This window comes from Sapajus apella, unplaced genomic scaffold, assembly GCF_009761245.1.
Source record: "Sapajus apella isolate SASKATOON/1434 unplaced genomic scaffold, GSC_monkey_1.0 scaffold80, whole genome shotgun sequence".
NCBI classification, from domain to species: domain Eukaryota; kingdom Metazoa; phylum Chordata; class Mammalia; order Primates; family Cebidae; genus Sapajus; species Sapajus apella.
The window spans coordinates 8,228,252-8,251,865 of NW_022437020.1; the positions used below are offsets into that span (position 1 = coordinate 8,228,252).

General features: G+C 51.0%; 1 protein-coding gene across 1 annotated transcript in view; it reads right to left on the bottom strand.

The window, feature by feature from the left end:
* ADAMTS17 (ADAM metallopeptidase with thrombospondin type 1 motif 17) overlaps window positions 1-23,614 on the bottom strand; it is a 334,656-nt gene that overhangs the window by 4,078 nt on the left and 306,964 nt on the right. The window contains exons 21-23 of the mRNA XM_032252856.1: window positions 22,524-22,728; window positions 18,034-18,186; window positions 214-391 (exon numbers count right to left, since the gene is read on the bottom strand). Of these exons, the coding sequence (XP_032108747.1) occupies window positions 214-391; window positions 18,034-18,186; window positions 22,524-22,728 (536 nt within the window). The remainder of the gene's footprint in view (window positions 1-213; window positions 392-18,033; window positions 18,187-22,523; window positions 22,729-23,614) is intronic.

The following is a 23,614-nucleotide window of genomic DNA, read 5'->3' on the forward strand; positions in this document are numbered from 1 at the left end:
TTGAGAAAGCAGTATGCAGACACCACTTTCACAACAAGGAATGGAATCCCATCTCTCAACTTCTCTTCTACAGAACTGACAAATGTCAGCCTCATGTGACAAGTGGGGCCCAAGAGGGGGGCTTTCTGACTGAAGGAACCTCAGCATCAGGGAGGACTCACTGGGTGGGGGACACAGCAGCCCCAGGGAACTGGGGCCAGCCAAGACACTCACCAAGGCGGGGGGAGGTGATGGTGTTGGCGTTAATTCTGTCATTGCAGACCTCCTGGTAGCACTGTCTGTAGGGGGCGGGCTTCGAAAGGGCGGGGCACTCGCTGCCGTGGCGCCCTGTGACCTTGTGCATGCACTGCACCACGCGGGACTGCAGCCCCTTCCCGCAGGTCGACGAGCACTGTGGGAGACAGGACAGTCTGATCAACTACACGAGCTTGGCGTGGGGGCTGGGACGACGGCCGCACACTGGCTGCCCCTGGGCAGGACCCTATGTGCCATGCCCAGGCGCTTGCAATCATTCAGGGCAGAAGGAGCGGCTGCCTGACGGAAGATGGTTTCAAGATGTGATGGGATGCGTGTGTGACCTGCATAATGCACGCTGCTGGAGCTGCAGAGGTGTGGCCTTTGGGAGGTGAGGAGGGCTCAATGTCATGAGGGCAGAGCCTCATGCTGGGAACAGTGTGCTTAGAAGAAGGGAGGGACCCGAGCTGACGTGCTCTCCACCCTGAGAGGACACGGTGGTCTGTAAATGAGGAGGGCCTTCACCAGACACCAGACTCGTTAGCACCTTGATTTTGGCCCTCCACCTCCAGAACTGTAAGGAATACATGTCTGCTGTGTAAGCCACACAGGCTTTAGTACTTGGTGACGGCAGCCAGGGGAGGCTAAGAGGTAAGACACTTTCTGAAACATTAACTCATGGTTGCTGCATTCCACCGCCCACCTCTGCTCCAGGCTCTGAAGTTTTTTAAGATGGTGAGCAGCGTGGCTTGGTGGCCCCCAGGAAGGACTGGCCTGATGACCACAGGTCTCCCCAGCACCTTCTGCTGTGTGAGGCTCTGGGCCTTTGCCCAGTCTTGGACATGGAGAAGAGCCCAGTAATGACTGGGGTTGAATTTCCCATAAGCCTGGAGGGTAGGGGCTTAGAATTAAGTAAAAGAAAGTACAACCTTTCTTGCATACCAGAGTCACGCCCTGGCATGTGGCTGACAATGTTACTTGACACATCCCTGGCTGCTGGCATCTCCAGCCCTTGCAGCACGAGGAGGCGGTGTGTTTGCCAAAACCAGGTCAACGGAGCTGAGCAGAGGCCTCGATTCCCACGGAGTGGACCTGTGTTGCTCTGTGGTTCTGTTCTCCCTCCCTCCCCTTTATACTTTTTTTTTTTCAGACAGTCTCGCTCTGTCACCAGGCTGGAGTGCAGTGGCACGATCTTGGCTCACTGCAACCTCTACCTCCCTGATTCAAGCAATTCCCCTGCTTCAGCCTCCCAAATAGCTGGGATTGCAGGTGCCCACCACCATGTGGAGGTATTTTTCTCCCGCCTGTTGGCGTTGGGGGCATCTGGGAGGATGCTGGCTGCACGCTGGGACCTACTGTGCGGAGCCACCCGGTGAGACCAACATTGCAATCATAGGTCGCACCATACAAAACTACTTATGTTCAGTGTTGACCTCAAAGCATCAATTTCACAAGGCTCCATTTTATAACACATTAGAGAAAACGGCAACATTCCTCAATTTGAATATTTATAATGCATAACTTTAAAGATCAACGTATAACTACCTCAATAAGTTACTTATTAGGCAGGCATTTGACGAGTCCACTTATACTCTAGAGACTTTTACATCTAAATGGATTACATAATTTAAAAGAAACCCTGCTCCCTGGGAAAATGGGCTTACCATATAATCAGGGTTAACTTCTGTGACTATTTGCATGTATGAGGCCCACTTAAGAACAGAGGGCCAGGTGCAGTGGCTCACAACTATAATCCCAGCATTTTGGGAGGCCAAGGCGGATCATCTGAGGCCATAAGTTCGAGACCAGCCTGGCCCAAATGGCAAAACCCTGTCTCTATTAAAAGTATAAAAATTAGCCGGGTGTGATGGTGGGCGCCTGTAATCCCAGCTACTTGGGAGGCTGAGACAGAAGAATCGCTTCCACCTAGGAGGCAGAGGTTGCAGTGAGCCGAGATCATACCACTGCACTGTAGCTTGGGCAACAGAGCAAGACTCTGTCTCAAAAAAAAAAAAAAAAAAAAAAGGATACATCTGCTGACTGCTGACGTGCACTGCAGACCACACACCAACATCTCTTTTCTCTTCATATCTTTTTTGGGGCCACTGGCCATGGTGCCACCTACTGTAAAACAAATACAGGTATTGATCGACTTACCACCTATGCAACTTATGACCACTCGACTTTACGACCACAATCGCTAGCCACGACTGCTCCGTGTCTGGCAGTGCAAACGTTGCCCAGCTGGGCATACGACAGTGCAGACCAGCTTCTGGCAGCACTACCATCTCCGCATGCACCATTTCAACTGTACCTATAGCCTACTCAACTTACGACCAAATCGTGTTACGACCGGTCCGCGGTCCCAACCGTGGTCATAAGTCGAGCACTAGCTGTACTCAGCAGGGAAAGACAGGCATCTTCCTATTCCTTCCCGGGGAGGAGAGCATGGGGCAGGGCTGTTGGATTCCTGGGGAGGAAACTACAGATGGATGGAGGAGCCCACCTCACTCCCCTGCATCTCTTGAGGTGGCTGCGCCCTGCCGACTGCAGAGTCAGCCCCACTGAGTCACTGCTGCTATGGACTCAGCCTTGCGTGAGTGCCAGGAAGGCCTTCCGTGTCTTCTGTGAGTGCTGCTGATATGCATGTGAAAATCACACAAGGGCCAGGGCTTCATCCTGTGGGTCTATTAAATCCAAGCGCAGAATTGACAAGGTTTCTGCCTGGAAATGATCAATGACCATCGTATAACTCAGGCATTCAGTGTGACCCGGCAGACAGGTGTCCCCTCTGAAAGGTCTTTGCCTTGGGCAGCCTGCTCTGGGGCCGAGGGAGAAAGGCTGGCATGGGGCATGTCTCCACCATGTGCAGGTGGGGTGCCCGCTCTTCCTCACAGGCTTCCACGGCAGCGTGGAAGGTTCCACAACAGCCCTCCCAGCTGCTGCCAGCCCCCGAGGTTGGCAGGAGTCCATGTCTTGCTCAAAGCTGCAGAGGTAGGAGTGGTGAGTGGTCCAGTGACCCCATCTTCTCATGTGTGAACTAGAGGTAGTACTGAATGGAGCTTCGATTGGAGGCGGGAATCAAACAACAAAGTCACTGCCTGTCTCTACCACTCACTCATGGCCTTTCCTAGCATGGGTCACTGGCTTTTAATTTTCCAGTCTATAAAAACTTGTTCAATGAGTCATGGAAGGGTGTCTCCAAAGTCCTTCAACAGGGCCAGCTGTCTGTTCTCACTGTTCACTAGCGCCCCCATGAGGCAGGGCCAGGTCAAGGCGAGGTTGAGAGGCAGTTTTGAGGGCAGGTGGTCTCAAGGGCTCTGCCCCTTGTATGCATTTTACTCTCATCAGAATTAGGCTTTGCTTAATTCTAGCTGGAGTCCTAGTGGGCGCTGTTCACACAGCTGTGGTATGTGAGTGGCTCTGGCTCACTTGGAAGAAGTTTTGAGAATTTGGGGGTGTCTACTCCACTGCCTGGAGCTGTCTGGGCCAGCCCCCCAGAGGATGCCTCCATGTGTTAGGTGATGTGTGTGTACCTACGTAACAGTTTGGTAGACAAACCATGATAAAAATTTACTATGTCATCATATGGTTTCTGGGATTAATTTTCCTTTTAGCGTGTTCTATAGTAAGAACTACTTGTATAATTAAAACTGGAGAATTCTGCCAATGACTCTTTGGTGTAACCTGCTGGTGGCCCACTGTCCAAACCAGCTGCATTTGCATTTGAGCTGAGGTGGTGCTGGGCCTGTCCTGGCCTAAAATCCACAGGTAACATACTCTCCTTGACTGGAGTTTTGATGGGGAGACCGTGCAGTGTGGGGCATATAGGCGGCCGGGGGACCGGGTACTGTTGGCATTCCACATCCCCACTTACTAGCTGTGTGACCTCAGGCAAATGACTTAACCTCTCTGAGCCTCAGTTTAGTTGCAGCATGAGGATAATAAACTCTTGCTTGTAGAACTGTTTCTTGGAGTAGAGGCAGTGTGGAATAGGTGCTTAACCGGGGGTCTCAGACAGAGCGGACCTCACTGAATCCTGCTGTTATTATTCTCTACAGCAAATGTGCGGCCAAGAGCACTGGCCAGGAGCTCCTGGGGCCCAGCAAGGCTCGCTGTGGCTTCGTCCCCTGGCCCACTCCCTGGGCTGCCATTCTGTCACCAGGTCCTCCACACGCAGGTGTGGACAGCCCGTCCACCTGCAGCCAGACCCCAGGGAGCACAACTAGAGGCCGTTTTGGCCCTGAAGACAAAGCTGAGTCCACACACGTCTGAAGGGGTTGCTGCTGAATGACACCCCTGTAACCCGAGCTGGGCCGAGGTGGGAAGGATAGCAGGCAGAACAGAGGCGCACAGGGGGAATTCCTTCTCCGTCAGCTCCCCTGAGGCTTTGGCTTTCATTGAACAGTGAGGAGACTGCAGTGTCTCCCGACAGCATTGAATTTGCCCCAAGCATCATGGTGAAGCCGTTTTTCAGGCTTTAGGAATCCAAGCCAAAGGATACAAAAAAGCGCACCTGGTCCTGTTTGAAGCGCCCTCTCACCGCCGGTCCTTTTGTGAAGGGCCCCTCACATCCACATTTTGTGCGGCTCCCCAGGACTCAGGTAACTGAGACAGAAACGGAGGCAGCTTCTCTTAAATAAATTTAAGCGAGAAGCTCCTTGCCAGGAAACCTGAAGTGAGTGGAGCCCGCTTTCCAGCAGGTGCCCACAGCTGTGCGGCGCAGCTGGCTGCCTGGTGGAGGGGCAGCCGCTGCCTCCGTCCACCACCCTCCCAGGCAGGGAGGGGCTGTCACCGGAAAAACAGGAACAAAATGGTTGATGCACAAAGGGCAGGAAGTTCACGGCCACGGACAGAAGAGGTTCAATTTCGATGTACTCATGTGCTTTCTGTGCAAATTATTTCATGAAATTACTGTGAAAAAGATTTCCCTTTAGGTAGAGTTTCCCGCAAACAGAGAAAAGATGTTAGGTTCCCCAGACCCAAGTGACAGGGTGACACTGTGCAGGCATCACTGGCCGCCATCACAGCAGGGCTGAGCTCCTGCCTGGGAGCTGTGTACGGGCACCGGGCTTTTGAGCTTGTTCATCCTCACGCTGACAGCTGCTGTGGCCAGAGCCTGGAACACAGTAGGTGCTCAATAAGGGATGTCTGCTGGGGATGCAGTGCCACCTTTCAGAGAGGCAGAATGTGAGGTTTCAGAGTGTCCACGTAAGTCTTGCCAACGCATACGGCCAGCCTGGCTCCCGCCCCCACCTGCCTGCACCACCCCCAACAGGGAGGACCCAGGTCTCCGTCACTCCTGCCCTGATGACATCCTTCCCCGCAGCGGGATTCCCTTCTCCTAGTTTCTCCCGGCTGTAAAATCTCAACTGTTAATCACACCAGATCCCGACAGGATGTTTTGAGAATTAGCTCAAGGAGGCTGTAAAACTCTCAGGAAGAGGAAAAAACTCTAGGAATGTCAACTCCAGGGCTCTGGTTCCTGCAGAGCGGGCCCGGGCAGGGCTGCCCCCACCGGCTCTGGGCTGAGCTCTCAAAGCACAGTGAAACCACCCGTCCTCCCCACACGGTGAGTCTCTGAGGGCCTGCCTGCCTCGGGCTGGCTTTGGACAGCAAAGACAGACACAGAATCCTGACGGTAACTGCATTTTCTACTGAAAAGGTGCCTGGCTGGTGAAATGTCAAAAGCTCTTCAAAAGCATTTTGGACAGACTTCCCCAGAGACTTGGCATGAGCAAGGAAAACCCCAGAAGCGGCAGAAACCTGAAATAGCAGTGTGAAACAATAGGGAAAATCCTCACTCTCTGCGCCCTCCCGAGAAACAGGAAACGCTGTCATCGACACACACCCTTCCACTCCCCCTGCGGTGCCTGGCCCGCCTCGTTCCTGGCAGTCACACCTTCAGGTGTCCCTCATTCCTCTGAATTCGCAGCCTGCTGACCTGCAGATTGTGGCTGGGACCTTCTAGCCAGGGAACCAGGAGGCTGAGGTGAGCTCCCGCCGTGACCTGCAGGGGCCGGGTCACCTCCAGAGCTCTTGGGGACCGAGTGCAGAGGAGACAGTGGGGCAGCTCTCATCCTCTCTCCTGGGGCTGGAGCTGTTCCCCGTAGGTAACTTTGCTTCCCACCATCAACTGCAAAAGCTGCAGTACGACGCCTGCCCCAGGCCATGCCACCAACACGTGTGGGTACCCAACCGCACCATTTATGGGGCCTGAACCATACTCCACAGACTGTTTTTCGAATACATATACTTTTTTTTTTTTTTAGACGGAGTCTCACTGTGTCCCCAGGCTGGAGTGCAATGGTGTGATCTCGGCTCACTGCAACCTCTGCCTCTCGGGTTCACGTGATTCTCCTGCCTCAGCCTCCCGAGTAGCTGGGACTACAGACACGCACCACCATGCCCGGCTAATTTTTCTATCTTTAGTAGAGATGGGGTTTCACCATGTTGGCCCGGCTGGGCTTGAACTCCTGACCTTGTGATCTGTCCACCTTGGCTTCACAAAGTGCTGGGATTACAGGTGTGAGCCACCGCGCCCAGCCTCTGAATACATAAACATTTTACAGGCCCACGTAAGAAATGAGATTCTGATGAGAGCTGAGGCTGAGGACTACCCCAGATGGTGACTGTGAAAATGATGATGATCAAAACAAGCATGTACTGGGCATTTCCTCTGTGCCAGGCATTGGGGCGAATGCTTTGCTTAGATGCCATTCACGCCTCAGTCACCCTGGTGAGGACTGCCCCCAGACTCACCTGGCGGCAAATGATGCCCACACAAGATGAGACGGGGTCCGAGGCAAGGCTGGGCTGTGAACCTGAGTTGTCTTCACCACCTGCCCTGCTCGGAGGTCAATGACAAAAAAGCGCTCCTTAGGGATGATGGCTTCTGACTTGATACCCACATCCAGGCAGTGATCAGAACCTAGATTGCGGTAGAGAGGGCGTGCGATGACCGGGCTTCTCCACGCTTCAATCTCTCACTCCCTGCAAAGGTGCTGGTTTGACAAGGGATACTGAGTAAATGCAGGAACGGCAGGGGGCCCAGGTGATAAAGGCACTGGCCTTTGGACCATCTGGCACGGGCCTGTGCCCCACCTCACTTCCCTGCAGCCACCCCTCCTGGCAGTCTCCTGGGACCTCACTGCTCTTCAGTAAGCCCACGGCTCTCATCTGAGCATGGCCTGGGTCTTGGACTTCATTCCAGAAAGCACGATGGCCCAGTGGCGAGCTCTGTGGACTCACAATGTTCCACACCGAGGAAGTGTCTGCCCCTGCCCCGAAAAGCACTGAATTTTGATCACTGCCTTTCACTGGCTGCTCACAGTCCTAGCAGTGAGAGCGAATGGAGGATCTGCCTCTCTTGATCTGGATGCAGAGTGCTGGCTGCTGCCATGGCAGTGTCACACGTTCCAGGAAAGGGCCCCAGGGTCCCCAGTGCCCTGCATACTTGATTTTTCATGCTCAAGTATTCTTCAATAAGGACTCAACTTTTAATTTCACAAGGGGAGGCTAAACATGCATGATCTCCCAGAGGGATCACAGATTTACACTAAAGTGTAAATGACTGGCTCAGAGCCTTTGGGGGAGCAGATTTTGATGGGTGTGGTGGCTGGGGAGAGAGCAGACACTCGATTTTTAACGAGCACGTGCCTGTGACGGTCACAGCTGATACATCTTATAGCTCAGCTCTTTCTTGTTTCAGATTCAGAATCTAAGCCTCTGACACGATCTTGCACTTGAAGCCAAGGTGGACTACCAGCCCTGCCATTTTCTAGTTGTGTGACTTTATGAAGAAAGCCATTATCACCACTCTGAGCCTCAATTTACTCATCTGTAAAATGGGGACAGGCGGTTGTGAGGGTCAAATGAGATACCCTGAGTGAAAGTGCTTTGTCAATTCCAAAGCAATGGCGAAATGTCACTGGCCAATGTCACTGATCCCAATAAAAGTAGTCACACCTTGTACCTGCACCTACCGCCGGCCATGGCTCCCCAGGCAGGGGCTGTCCGGATCCCACAGCACTGACTTCATACCTGCCCAGCAGGACTTAGCATGGGCCCCTATGGCCAGCTCCTTGTCTGTCTCCCTTGAGGCCAGATCACTGTCCACTCTTGTACCAACAGCACAGGGTCTGGCACAGAACAGCAACTCCAGAAATGCCAGCTGAACTGCAGTGACTCAGCACATGCTCACAGCAAGTGGGGGCCACAGTTGGGCCGGCAGGCCTTGTGGGGTGGGGTCAGGCCCCACCAAAGCAAGCGCAGGACTCCGAGGTGGTGTCCCCACTGAAAGCTTTCTGTAACTACCCTCTCACGTGACACACGGTTCGTTCATTGCTAAGATCAAGGAACTTGAGCCTGTATCTCCCTGCCCAGAACACAGAGAGGCGTTTAACAGCCGGGTTTCTGGGGAGCGCACAGACACAACAGAATACACCTGAACCTGACCTCAGACTGGCTCACCTGAGGAAGGAGACTCTTAATCACCTTCAGCCTTCTACAATGCATCTCAGAAGGAGAAGTCAGAAGTCAGCCGGAGGAGGGAATGGTTGGCGCCGCCCGCCAGGTTAAGGATAAGATCCCTCCTGCTAACCACAATGCCATCTACAGATCACGGATACGGCGTGGAGCAATCTTTCCGGAAGGCATCGTCTTCACTTAAACATGATCAAACCCCACCTAAGTCACGTACCCCACACCTACTTCACAGATCGAGACCCTTTCACAGGCAATTTCTAGAGGTGTAAGCCTTTAAGAGCGCAGGATTTTCTTTGTTGGGGAATGTGGCTGCTGGGCATCTGTGCCGCTGCAGCTCCCGGCCGAACGCATCACCAGTTCCTTCCCAGTTCGGTGTTCCAGAGGTGTTTCCAGGCCCTTCTTGCTTCACTTCCTGACTTCCTCCTAGGCCTCAGGGCACACAGACCCTTGAACACATACTGCATCACGTGACTGGAAAGGGCTCTGAGAGGTACTGTGAGCTCCACCACTGCATGGACCAAGACACTTTCACTGTAATTTCTAGAGTTGTGAGCCTAGACGCCTGGCTCAGGCTGTGCGGTGCTCAGAGGCCGCGCGAGTCGACCAGTCCTTCCACTGGCATCAGGGCGTCAACAACCACTTGCTTCTTTTCAGAGTAAGGGAACACTGTACTCTTCCCTTGGTCTGTTAAGTCAGTTTTCTTTAAAAACCCCATCCATTATAATCCCTCCCAAAAGTGTTTCTCACTGGAAACATCCCGTCATTCAGTGGCGATGCATGCCTCAGAAGTCATGCGATCTAGAAAGAAACGAGACTTCCTCCTCCCCCATTTTAAGTCCCCACCACCCGGAGAGGGGAATACATAGACCCACATTCAGTGGGTGAAAACAATGACCAGCATTGTTTTCTGGAAAGAGCTACTGTCCTGGGTGGGAAGGCAGCTGCAGGTCATTTATTCAAACATAGCAGAGCGATAGGAATGCCCTAGGCAGGGATAGGAACGTGAAGTGTGTCCCCCACACATGACCCTGGTTAGGGTTTGGCTACTGACCAAGGTCAGGATGAGGGGCAGGGGCAAGGAGGGAGGGGCTCCGTCTTCCCTAGGGGCCTGCCCGCCTCCCCAGGGCTCCGGGTGGCAGGAACGCTCAGCCATCCCTGGGCACCGGTCCAGCTCGCACCTGCAGCATGCTCTTGGACCGGCGCATTCCTCACCAACCTGGAAACGGTCTCATCTTTCTCAACAGCACCTTGGGTTGCAGTGAGAGGAGACTGCTTGGATGGGGATAGTGAAGCTTCCATCTGCTGGAAGATTCGCCTTCTGCGCGTCCTCTGTTGAGACACAGTGAGTGAACACCTGCTCAGTGCGGCACGCTGCCGCTGTGGAGTTTGCCTCCCAAGAGCTAGAAACTGGACAACTGGCTACACGAACAACCTTCCACAGATAGAGTGATACGCAGATAGTGTTCAGCCTTCTCTCTGCTCTCCTGTTAGGCAATTTGCTGCCTTCAAAGGCCGGCGCATGACAAGGTTTGGAGGCTGGTTACAGGAAAGGACCCCTGGGTGACCGCTTTAAAAATGCAGTGGACCCCATGGGTGCAACCAAGGTGTCATCCGCAAGCTGGACAGCAAAGACGACACATCCCATATGGTCAACCCAAGCAGCCCGAACCGGAGAACACACGGGGGAAGCCCCACCCTGTGGAATCTTACTTGGAGTGGCCTAGTCTCCAGGGAGTGAGGACATGGGGTCCCCACCACCACCCCAGGGAAATATATTCTTCCCACTTCTCCAGAGACAGCAGAGAGGGAAAAACGGGCAAGTTTCTCCACCTGGGGGGAGGCTAGTGAGGGGCAGGTGGTGTGGGCGGTGTCCAGTCCCCACCTCTCCCTGGTGATGGCAGCAGGAGGGAGGGCGGTGAGGTCGACAGTTAGCGTGCAGGCCCCACCAGCGTGCTCTGGCTACACGACACACACACGTGCCAGGTCCAGTTTCCCGTCTCTGCGGGCCCTCTCTGCTTGGTAAAAGCAACCTTCCCGCAGCCCAGCCCCACGTTCAAGCTCTGGCTGGAGGCCCTGGCTAAGCTCTCTCCACAGCGGCTCGCTGCATACAATCAGATGTCATCTGATGCCAGCTCCAGACAGTGGCTGATACAGTTTGGATGTCTGTCCCCTCCAAATCTCATGCTGAAATGTGACCCCCAGTGTTGGAGGCGGGGTCTGGTAGGAGGTGTCTGAGTCATGGGTAGGTTCCTCAGGCATGGCTTGATGCCCTTCCCACGGTCGTGAGTGAGTTCGCGTTCTGTTAGTTCACCGAGAGCTGGTCGTTTAAAAAAGTCTGGGACCTCCGCCTCTCTCTCTCTCTTGCTCCTTCTTTCACCATGTGGCATGCCAGCTCTACCTTCTGCTGCAGGTAAAGCCTCCTGAGGCCTCCTAGAAGCAGATGCCAGCACGGAGCTTCCTGTGCAGCCCGCAGAACCACCAGCCAAAGAAACCTCTTTGTCAATGACCCAGTCCCAGGCATTCCTTTACAGCAACGCAAAGTGGACTCCTACAGCGACCAAGATATCACGGAGACCCTCGCATCCCACAAATCCCTCTTGTTCTTACTGCGGGGACAGCTTGTCAAACGGGCTGTGGCAGAAGTGGGCACAGTGGCTCCAACGCTGCACTCTTCCGAAAGCCTGTGAGGTTATTCACAGCATGACTGGTGAAGACAAGATGGCCAGGCAAAAGGTTCCCTCTCACCCAACGGGCATTTCCGCAAGGCTGAAGGTCTGTTTGGGGAAACTGGCACAGTGTCCTCGGCTGTGGACGGACCCCAAACTGCAGTGGAGGGAAGGCTCACGGGCTGAGTGAGCCACACGATGCATGAGCACCAGGTCTGGGCAGGGCTGCGGAGTGTCTCCGGTGTTATTCCCATCGATCCTTTGCTTGGTCTGCGGCTCCTTGTACCAGGAAGGTGAGGGTACTTAAGAAAGCAAGTGTCCAGCTAGTCCTCAAAACCGGAACGGTCACGCTGAGGACAGCCAGGCCCTGGAGTTCAAGGACCATCTGCAGGACACCCCTGGCTCACAGGCATCATCACGGCGCCTCCCCAGTCCCTTCCTGCTCGGTTTCCGCCTAGCAGCCTGAGCACTGAACCGGGTCCAAGAGCTTGGACTCTGCTGGGGAGTGTGGGTGAGTCGGGTCACTACTCTGAGCCTTCATTCCCTGGCTAGGGGGGCCCAGTGATCTGAGGCACAGGGGTACCCCGCCAAAAGGAAAGCAGTGCTAGATACCCCAACCCCAGATGGGCAGGTGTGGATCAGGCCTGGAACCGGCCGCTCCTCGCCTGTGCCTCCTGTCCCGGGACCCCTGTGGGCACAGGTGCCAACAACAGTACAGGCTGCATAGAGGGCGTGACCGCTAGGACCCTTCCAATTCCCAGATGACAATGACAGCTTTATTCCAGTTCACATCTGAACACTTAAGTGTCCAAACAATGTGATTCTGCCTATTACTGTGCTAGGCAGCTTCCCCTTCTACATCTTCTGGATACTCTAACCACGCAGGTATAAGGTAATCAACAATTCTTTAGACGAGCCTGAACATTTGCGAACATGTTGCCGACGAATCAGAACCTGGTGTGCTGATAGCTCACTTACATGTCTCTGAGCTAGGATCAGTGACCTTTTTCAAGCTGGGTCTGGATGTGCTTGGACAGAGAATTTCTCAGTGTTGTCTACACAAGGCCGGAAGCCCTACTGATAAGACAGGGTTAGGTCAGATCAGAACGGATTAACCCTGGGGACTGTGCCCCCAAACAGTGTGAACATTGGGTGGTGGATTTTGGGCAATGAAATGAAATGGGCTTAGTTGTCAAAGGACTTAGACACATATATTAGCATCTTGAAACCTCTAAGCATCTCTGAGAAATAGGCAGGGCCAGTATTTATGATTCCTATTTCAGAGATAAAGAGACCGAGGGTCAGAGAGGTTAAGGCATAGAAGTGAAGAGTCAGAGCTGTAAATCAGGCCCGTAATGTCTCTCTTGCATGAGTTCAAGTTCCTGGTTTGAACTGCATTTTTCTTCCCTCCCTCCCTCCTTCCCTCCCTCCCTCCCTCTCTATCTTTCTTTGGTTTTGCTCCGTTGACCAAGGTGGAGTGCAGTGGTACAATAATGGTTCACTGTAGCTTTGACTTCCCTGTCAAGTGATCTTCCTGCCTCAGCCTCTTAGGTAGCTAGGACTACAGGCATGCATAGCCATTTTTTTTTTTTTTTTTTTTTGTAGAGACAGGGTCTCCCTATGTTGCCCAGGCTGCTCTTGAACTTCTGGGCTCAAATGATCCTCCTGCCTTGGCCTTCCAAAGTGCTGGGACTACAGGTGTGAACTACCATGCCCAGCCAAAGCACACATATCTTTCGTGAGTGCTTTGAAGTTGGGCTTCTCTGCCAGTGTAAGGTACCTCCTGGCAGCTCCATGCAAAGCTTTATTAACATCCAAGTAACTGTGTGGCATCCCTGTTTGATTTTGGGGAAAACTGGACTGACAGCCTCAGTTCTATTGCTTTGGGCAGATGTTTTGATCAGGAAGTAAATAGGAAGGAGGTGTTTTAGGTCCTTCTGAAATTTACTGTTATCTGGAATAACAGTGCACCTTAGCACTACCAGGCAAACTGGGAACTGGGAAATTTGGCTTTTTTTGTACAGGGTTTGGAGAAGCTTGTGTTCTGACCTGGGCTGGTGGGGAAGGTGGTAGCATTTCTGGAGGGATCAGATTCTGGTAACTTTTGCCTTCCAATGGACAAACCACTTTTCCTTCCATAAAACAGAGGCAGAAGCAAAATTATCTGCCTAAGCCATGTTGTCACATTTTCATAGCAAAGCCAAAACCTAAATTTTCAGGTGAAATTTTCCCATGTAAAAATGCTAGCCACTAATTCCAACATGTTTAAGATACTGTGCAGGCTGAGCAAAAACCAGTGACTCCAGGTCAGCAGGTTGCAATCTTTTAGTGAAGAGGTATCAGGAGAAGCAAGCAGGCATTTTTCAGATGCTAAGACCACATGGAAAGACAAACACAGGTATGCTTACAGGAGGCATGGTACAGATCTTGTGAAAAGACTCTCTAGAAAATCCACTAGATGGTCCCTGGGCAAGATGGCCGAACAGGAACAGCTCCAGTGCAAAGCTCCCAGTGAGATCGACGCACAAGGCAGGTGATTTCTGCGTTTCCAGTGGAGGTACCTGGTTCATCTCACTGGGACTTGTCGGACAGTAGGTGCAGTCCAAGGAGGGCGAGCCGAAGCAGGGTGGGGCAACGCAAATGCAAAAGAATGGAAATCGTAACAAGCCGTCTCTCAGACACAGCGCAATCAAATTAGATCTCAGGATTAAGAAACTCACTCAAAACCACACAACTACATGGAAACTGAACAACCTGCTCCTCAATGACTACTGGATAAATAACTAAATGAAGGCAGAAATAAAGATGTTCTTTAAAATCATTGAGAACGAAGACACAACATACCAGAATCTCTGGGACACATTTAAAGCAGTGTGCAGATGGAAATTTATAACACTAAGTGCCCCAAAGAGAAAGCAGGCAAGATTGAAAATCGACACTCTAACGTCAAAATTAAAAGAATTAGAGAAGAACAAACAAATTCAAAAGCCTGCAGAAGACAAAAAAAGAAAAAATAACTAAGATCAGAGCAGAACTGAAGGAGATAGAGACTCAAAAAAAATGAATACAGGAGCTGGTTTTTTGAAAAGATCAACAAAATGGATCGACCGCTAGCCAGACTAATAAAGAAGAAAAGAGAGAAGAATCAAATAGGTATAATAAAAAGTAATAAAGGCGATATCCCCACCAACCCCATAGAAATCCAAACTATCATCAGAGAATACCATAAACATCTCTACACAAATAAAACAGAAAATCCAGAAGAAATGGATAAATTTCTGGACACTAACACCCTCCCAAGACTAAACCAGGAAGAAGCGAATCCCTGAATAGACCAATAACAAAGTCTGAAATTGAGGCAGCAATTCATGGCCTACAACCAGAAAAAGCCCAGGACCAGACGGTTTCACAGCTGAATTCTACCAGAAGTACGAAGAGAAGCAGGTACCATTCCTTCTGAAACCATTCCAAACAACAGAAAAAGAGGGAATCCTCCCTAGCTCATTTTATGAGGCCAACATCATCCTGATACCAAAACCTGGCACAGACACAACTAAAAAAGAAAATTTCAGGCCAATATCCCTGATGAACATCGATGTGAAAATCCTCACTAAAATACTGGCAAACCAAACCCAAAATCATGTCAAGAAGCTTACCCATCACAATCAAGTCGGCTTTATCCCTGGGATGCAAGGCTGGGTCAACATATGCAAATCAATCAATGTAATTCATCACATAAAGAGAACCAAAGACAAAAACCATGTGATTATCGCAATAGAGGCAGAAAAGGCCTTTGACAAAATTCAACAACCTTTCATTCTAAAAACTATCAATAAACTAAGTATTGATGAAATGTATCTCAAAATAGTAAGAGCTATTTATGACAAACCCACAGCCAATATCATACTGAATGGGCAAAAACTGGAAGCATTCCCTTTGAAAACTGGCACAAGACAAGGATGCCCTCTCACCACTCCTATTCAACACAGTATTGGTTCTGGCCAGGCCAGTCAGGCAAGAGAGAGAAATAAAGGTATTCAAATAGGTAAAGAGGAAGTCAAATTGTCTCTATCTGCAGACAACATGATTGTAGACTTAAAGGTCCCCATCGTCTCAGCTCAAAATAAGCAACTTCAGCAAAGTCTCAGGATACAAAATCAATGTGCAAAAATCACAAGCATTCCTATACACCAATAAACAGACAGACAGCCAAATCATGAGTGAAATCCCATTCACAATTACTGCAAAGAGAGTAAAATACCTAGAAATACAACTTACAAGGGAGTTGAAGGACCTCTTCAAGGAGAGCTCCAAACCACTGCTCAAGGAAATAAGAGAGGACACAAACAAATGGAAAAACATCCCATGCTCACAGTTAGGAAGAATCAATATTGTGAAAATGACCATACTGCCCAAAGTAATCTATAGATTCAATGCTATCCCCATCAAATCACCATTGACTTTCTTCACAGAATTGGAAAAACTACCTTAAATTTCACATGGAAACAAAAAAGAGCCCATGTAGCCAAGGCAATCTTAAGCAAAAAGAACAAAGCTGGAGGCACCACGCTACCTGACTTCAAACTATACTGCAAGGCTACAGTAATCAAAACAGCACGGTACTGGTACCAAAACAGATATATAGACCAATGGAACAGAACAGAGGCCTCAGAAATAACACCACACAGCTACAACCATTTGATCTTTCACAAACCTGACAAAAATAAGCAATAGGGAAAGGATTCCCTATTTAATAAATGGCGTTGGGAAAACTGGCTAGCCATATGCAGAAAGCTGAAACTGGATCCCTTCCTTACACCTTATACAAAAATTAACTCCAGATGGATTAAAGGTTTAAACGTAAGACCTAACACCATAAAAAACCTAGAAGAAACCTAGGCAATACCATTCAGGACATAAGCATGGGCAAAGACCATGACTAAAACACCAAAAGAAATGGCAACAAAAGCCAAAATAGATGAATGGAATCCAATTAAACTAAAGAGATTCTGCACAGCAAAAGAAACTATCATCAGATTTAACAGGCAACTTACAGAATGGGAGAAAACTTTTGCAGTTTATGCATCTGACAAAGGGGTTAATATCCAGAATCTACAAAGACCTTAAATTTTTAGGGGGAAAAAAAAAACATCAAAAGTGGGCAAAGGATATGAATAGACACTTCTCAAAAGACATTTATGTAGTCACCAAATATATGAAAAAAAGTTCATCATCACTGATCATTAGAGAAATGCAAATAAAAAGCACATTGAGATACCATCTCATGCCACTTAGAATGGTGATCATTAAAAAATCAGGAGACAACAGATACTGGAGAGGATGTGGAGAAATAGGAACACTTTTACACTGTTGATGGGAGTGCAAGTTAGTTCAACCATTGTGGAAGACAGTGTGTGATTTCTCAAGGATCTAGAAACAGAAATACCATTTGATCCAGCAATCCCATTACTGGATATATACACAAAGAATTTAAATCATTCTATTATAAAGACACATGCACACATGTTTATTGCAGCTGTGTTCACAATAGCAAAGACTTGGAGCCAACCCAAATGCCCATAAATGGTAGACTGGACAAAGAAAATGTGGCATGCATACACCATAGAATACTATGCAGCCATAAAAAAGGATGAGTTGATGTCTTTGCACAGACATGGATGAAACTGGAAACTATCATTCTCAGCAAATTAACAGAAGAACAGAAAACCAAACACCACATGTTCTCGCTCATAAATGGAAGTTGAACAATAAGAACACATGGACACAGGGAAGGGAACATCACACACGGGGCCTGTCGGCGGTGGGGAGGCTAGGGGAGGGATAGCATTAGGAGAATTACCTAACGTACATGACGCGGTGATGAATGCAGCCAACCACCATGGCATATGTATACCTATGTAACAAAGTAACAGACCTGCATGCTCTGCACACGTACCCCAGAACTTAAAGTACAATTTAAAAAAACGAAAACAGAAAACCCACTAGAAGGTTCTTACAGGTAGCAGTGGTGCTCACCTTGGTTCCCAGAAAACAGAAGTCATTCAAAGATATCAGATGAATGGGTAAAAGAGGGGTTAAACAACAAAGCGTTTTTTTTTTTTTTGACTTGGAGAAACATTCAATGGCCCTTTATTCACCCATGCTCCTTAGAGTGCTGACGCTGCAGCTCTGTGATGCCCCTCCCTGCTCCCACCCCAAGGCCCCATGTCCTATCTGCTCCTGCATCTTCAGGCCCTTGCCCAGGGGTCCTGGGAGTGAATGTTTGCCCCAAGTGTCCCCAGGGCAAGAGGCTGAGACCTGCCAGTGCACCGCACAGCATGACAAGCCCGGCATCCAGGGCACCCGTGTCCTGCCTTGGGCTGCATCTGGGTTCATTCTGCATGCCCGTGAAGCACTGGGGTTCTCCCAGTGAGCCCCAAGGGGCAGTGCTGGTGCAGCCTGTGGCAGAAGCAGGGGAGGAAGCACGTGGGGTCCTGGGTAAGCGCAGTGGGTGGCAGAAAAGAGAATGTGCCTAGTTACACTGGGACTGCTGCCTGGAAGTGGGACCCATCCCAGGAGCCGAGTGCCCGACCCCTGAGCCCCCTGCACTGCGGCACAGAGAGAAATGCCAGCAGGCCGCTCTCACCGTGGACCAGTCCCCGGTTCTCCACTCGTAGCAGCCTGAGTAGTCCTCGCAGGCCTCCTCGGCTCTGGGCCTCGTGGATGCGTCGCACTTCCCTTGTGAGTTGGTGCACGTCACGGTCCGTTTCCGCACCCCTTTACCACAGTTGGCGGAACACTGCAAGACACCATTGGAATACTTAACGCAGTTCCAATTTGACTCTGGACTCCCTCCCACCTGCCAGACGCAGCGTGGGGACGATGCAGAGATGAAACCCACGCTTCTGTCCTCACAGAGCTCACGGTCTGCAGGGTCTTAGGCACCCAGTCCTAGCTGGGGCCCCGGCCCAGTGGCCAGTGTGGGGAAAGGACATAGGAATCAGGAGTGGGAAGAACCTGGGGTGCACATAAGTCACATGAGGGGAGTGGAATTCACTGGCCACTTGTCCGGTCCAAAAGCTCAATGCCATACATGAGCTCAGAGGGCAGGTGTGTGTGATGGCGCCATGAGTGAGGCAGGGGCCGGGGGCCAGCCAGAGCAAGGTGAGGGCCTGAAGCTGAGTCCCAGGCCCCAGATCTCCCCAGCCGGCCTCCAGGCACACGTGCTCTGCTTGGGCCAGCCTGGGACAAAGAAAGACCTCGATCCAGCGGGGAGGAGGAGGAGGCAGACGGAAGGAAAAGCCACCGGTGACATTCTCGTGAGGCAGGTGGCAAGCCTTCGCAGAGAGCTCCAGTGAATGTTTCAACACAGACACCAAGAACGGTGACAGAGGCATGCAGGAGACCTGGGAACAGGCAGTGGGGAGGGGACCTGGGGGTGATGAACAATGTGCATGCTCTCCAGAGTTCAGGATTCCCAGCAGCAAGGAGTGAAGAGACAGAGGCCCGGCATGGTGTTAACACAGCGGATGGGTGCTCTGGGCTGCATCTGGAACCTGCTCCTGATACACCCGCCACGGAACTTGGGGAGGGACCGACCCTGGGTTGGCAGGATTACTTAGCACCTCCAAAAACAAAGCAGAAGGAAGCCCAGGGAGAGCCAACGCAGAGCCTCGGGAGGATGAAACTCACAAAGAAGTTGGCCTGGGGAGCCCCGTTCCTGCCCAGACTAAACACGTAACTTGGAGAGATGGTGTGCGCAAGGCTGGATTCTGCGAAGGCGGTTTCAGACTTGCTATGGCAGCCGACGGCACTGACTGTCTTCAGTTATAACAAGCTCAACTTTAGAAAGTTCTAGGCCAAATGCAGTACTTTACACCCATAATCCCAGCACTTTGGGAGGCTATAGTGGGAGGATCACTTCAGGCAAGGAGTTCAAGGCCAGCCTGGGCAACACAGGGACCCCTGTCTCTTAAAAAACAAATCCCAATGTGTCCAATGGAAAAAAGGTACATAAAGGACAAATGTTATTCTTGATATTTCGTTATTAACATTTATCCCAACATATGACCTAACTTTCTCTTTCTTGTGAATTCAATTCAGCTCCTTGTCTAAAGGTCCCATGGGTTTTCTTCCAAGGAAAATTTACACCGGTTTGAAATGCACATGCTTCAGAACCAGCTGCAATGTCCCCTGCAGGGAGAGGGGAGAGCAGCTGTGTGTGGAGTGTGGAGCTGGTTTAAAGGGTCCTTGGATGCCAGGGGTCAGTCCATGGTGGGCTTTAAATGCAGGATGTCCTGGGCAGGAGCCCCCGGTCACTGCACTGGAGGGCCACCCCTTGCTTCTCTGTGTGGCAAGGTTTCCTGGCCATTTCTGCAACCCCGTCCTCTCTGTCGGCTTGTGGGCTAGCCCTGGCACCAGCGTCCACACAATTTGCTCCTCCAGCCAGGACCCATGCGCCGCTTCTGCCCAAGTGCATTCTTGCCAGGTCTCTACTCTGAATTCCGCGCCTCTTCCCCTTGAAATTCAAGCTCTGAATATCCAGTCTATTTCTTTTTGAGACGGCGTCTTGCTCTGTCACCCAGGCTGGAGTGCAGTGGCGTGATCTCAGCTCACTGCAACTTCCACCTCCTGGGCTCAAGTGACTCTTCTGCCTCAGCCCCCTGAGCAGCTGGGATGACAGGCATGCACCACCATGCCCGGCTACGTTTTGTACTTTTAGTAGAGATGGGGTTTCACAAAGTTGACCAGGCTGGTCTCAAACTCCTGACCTCGTCATCTGCCCACCTCGGCCTCCCAAAGTGGTGGGACTGCAGGTGTGAGCCACGGCGCCTGGCCCAGCCTATTTCTTAACGAAACCCCGACCCTTAGCTAAACTCTGACCAGCCGCCCATTCTCTTGAAGGCCTTGTCTGTGTGGTACTGCAGGCTGCTGATGTCGGCCCCAGCTCTCAGGGGCCGAGGAGGGTGCTCTTCAGCTTCGCCCTTTGCTTCCCAGCAGGGGCAGGGCCTGCAAGCTGAAGACAGGAGGAACTCACTACGTTTTCCTTCCCTCTGGACATTACATCCTCCTTCTAACAAAGTCAGGAAGAAGCTGGGGAGGAGGTAGTGAGAGCAATCAACATAGCTGGCTGGATGAAAGCGATCACGTCAATAAAAACTCCCCCTCGAGAAGCTGAGACCCATTTGCTTCCAGCGGAAGAAAGACTCGCGTTGGGGCTTCGGCACCTGGAGTGGCAGAAGTTCCAGCTTCCTGAGCTTCCCGTGGGGAATGATTTGATTCCAAGTTAAATGTTTAGAAGGAAGCATTCTGCTGAAGCCTGGGCTAAGCCAGAGTTAGGCTGACTGGTGTGGTGTTCGTTCAGGATTAGGATTACGTGTGCACACAGATACAGACATAGAGAAGTTTCTTTAAATCCTGCCCCCATCTTCTCTCACTTTCCAAATGTGGAGATCTTCGGTGCTGTAATGATAACTGATGACATCAGGCTTGGTGGGGAGGTGGGGTTTTTTTCCCCCCGATAAAAACAATCTGAGTGGATTTTTTTTTTTTTTTTTCCCAGAGACTGAGTTTTGTTCTTGTTGCCCAGGCTGGAGTGCAGTGGTGCAATCTCAGCTCACTGCAACCTCTGCCTCCCAGGTTCAAGTGCTCTCTTGCTGCAGCCTGCCAGGCAGCTGGGTTTACAGGCATGCGCCACCGCGCCCGGCTAATTTTTTGCATTTAATAGACACAGGGTTTCACCACTGAGTGAAAAATTTATGGCTTTGATCTGATCAAAGCACAATTATTTAGATCAAGAGCAAGGCAATTAAAACCTAGGCTCACCTAGGGTACTGGAAAGGGGCGGGGACTGAATACCTGCCTGGACCCTTCCAGCAAGGGGCCAAAAAGCAGTCCCTTGAATGTTAAAGCTGACAAACATAAGCATATATAAAGAAAAAAAAAATCAACAAAAGCTCAACTTCTCTTTTCCTAAAATACCATAAAGCATAGGATAAAGATTCTGATCTATAAAGGAAGACACGCCAAGATCTGTCTCAAAACTAACCTCCGTTTTGGAGCAGCCAATGGCAGACTTTTCGTTCATTAAAAATGGGCTTAATACTTTTTTATTCAAAACAATTCCAACTGTTTGGCAATAGTGGGAACTTTAAAGATATTTTCCACACTAAAGAGTGTCTTGGATGAGCCTCTCCGAGTTTCCTAGACTACGCTGGTGGAAGACCTGAGGGAAACCTGCCCTTTATTCAGCTATTTTTTTTGTAGTTTTATAGCCAAACAGTCAAAATCATTAATGCAAAGTCCTGAAGGATGACATCACCAAAGATAAAATCGTATTCCCAGGACCAACCTTCAAAGTGAAGACTTAGGCTTAATCCACTTCTTTCCAAAACGTTTTATGGCATGAGATTTGCACGCTAAAAGCTGTCCCTCCTGGCATCTGACTCTTGCAGTCTACAAAGACTGCTGGGGGATTAAAGGAAAACCTTTGAAACCACCTTCCCAGCCTGAGCGCACCGTTAAATATACCCAAAGGGGAATTAAAAAGTCGGTCAGTATCTGTCTGTCCTATCTTGATGTGGGAATTTTCATAGGAAATGGGATGGAACAGTCCTTCACTGTGGTGTCAACATATACATCATCAAAGACATGGTATCTATGCTTTTGTAGCCACGTTGTTATCTGAGATGAAATTTTTTTTTTTTAAGAGGGAGTCTTGCTCTGTCGCCCAGGCTGGAGTGCAATGGCGCAATCTCGGCTCACTGCAACCTTCGCCTCCCGGGTTCAAGCAATTCTCCTGCCTCAGCCTCCTGAGTAGCTGGGACTACAGCCGCATGCCATCATGCCCAGCTGATTTTTCTATTTTTAGTAGAGACTGGGTTTCACCATGTTGGTCAGGCTGGTCTCGAACTCCTGACCTGTGATCTGCCCGCTTTGGCCACCCTAAGTGCTGAGATTACAGGCGTGAGCCACTGCACTGTCCTGAAATGGATATTAAGAACATGTGAGCTAGAACACATCTTTGAGCTGACCTGGGGGTGAGCGAGGGCTAGGAGGCACCAGAATGTCACCAATACCATGGAACCGTGCTGGAGTCCCTGTGGCTGAGTCTTGGCGGCAAGCCCAGGCACCCACCTGTGACCACTCAGACGCCTCCCAGATGGACAGGCAGTCCTGGCCTTCGCAGCTCTGCACTGGTGCTGGCCGGGGGCCTGGGCAGTAGAGGGGCCGCGTGGCGACGTGTGTGCCGTTCTGCAGCTGGTACACGCAGGTCACCTCCCGGTGCTGGAAGCCTTTCTCACAGGTTGCTGAGCAGGAGCTCCATGGGCCTGCCACCCACCTGCCAGACAGGAGGAAAGACAGAGAGAGAACGAGCCAGGTGAGAGGCCAGCCTCTTTGGAGGGCCTTCCGGCTGGATCCTGAAATTGCAACATTGTGGTGGGCAATCTACAAAGACTTCTGGGGATTCATGGAAAACCTTTAGATTGCAAGAGGGAGGCAGACCCAGGAGGCTTTTCAGTCAACCTTCGACAAAACTCAGAGTAACGGCACAGAGGGAGCGGCTTGAGCGGTCCTCTGGTTGGATGGACTCCTTGGCACAGACATATTTCTGCAACTAACACCCCTACGGCAGACGGGGTTATGTGGTCACGGCCTCCCTGCAGGGGATTACATATCCACCTGTTGTCACGGGACCTGCTTCTTTCGACGGGGTGTGAGTGAACAGGATGCTGGCCGCGTCCCGGCAGAAGCTCTGAACGTGGTTATGCAGTTTGGCTCTGACTCTGTTTCCTACTCTCTGCTGGGAGGAGTCCCAGCACCGGGAAAGCCCGTACCGCCTGCACTGCTGTCAGCGACCGAGAAGTCGGAGTTGTTTGTCACTGCAGGAACAGGGGACTGACACAGCCCTTGACAAGGGAACCCCCATCCCACACCGGCCCCAGCTTGATTAACCAGAAGCAGGCACCCTCTGCTCTCCAGAGCTTAGGCGGCTGTGACGCTTTACAGTGGCAGGTTGTGGGCCGTGGAAAGACGGAGGCTGTTGAGGTTGGTATCTGACAGCGTTCTAAAACTCTGGCTCAGGCTGGGCGCAGTGGCTCACATCTGTAATCCCAGCATTTTGGGAGGCCGGGGTGGGCAGATCACAAGGTCAGGAGTTTGAGACCAGCCTGGTCAACATGGTGAAACCCTGTCTCTACTAAAAATACAAAAAAAAAAAAAAAAAA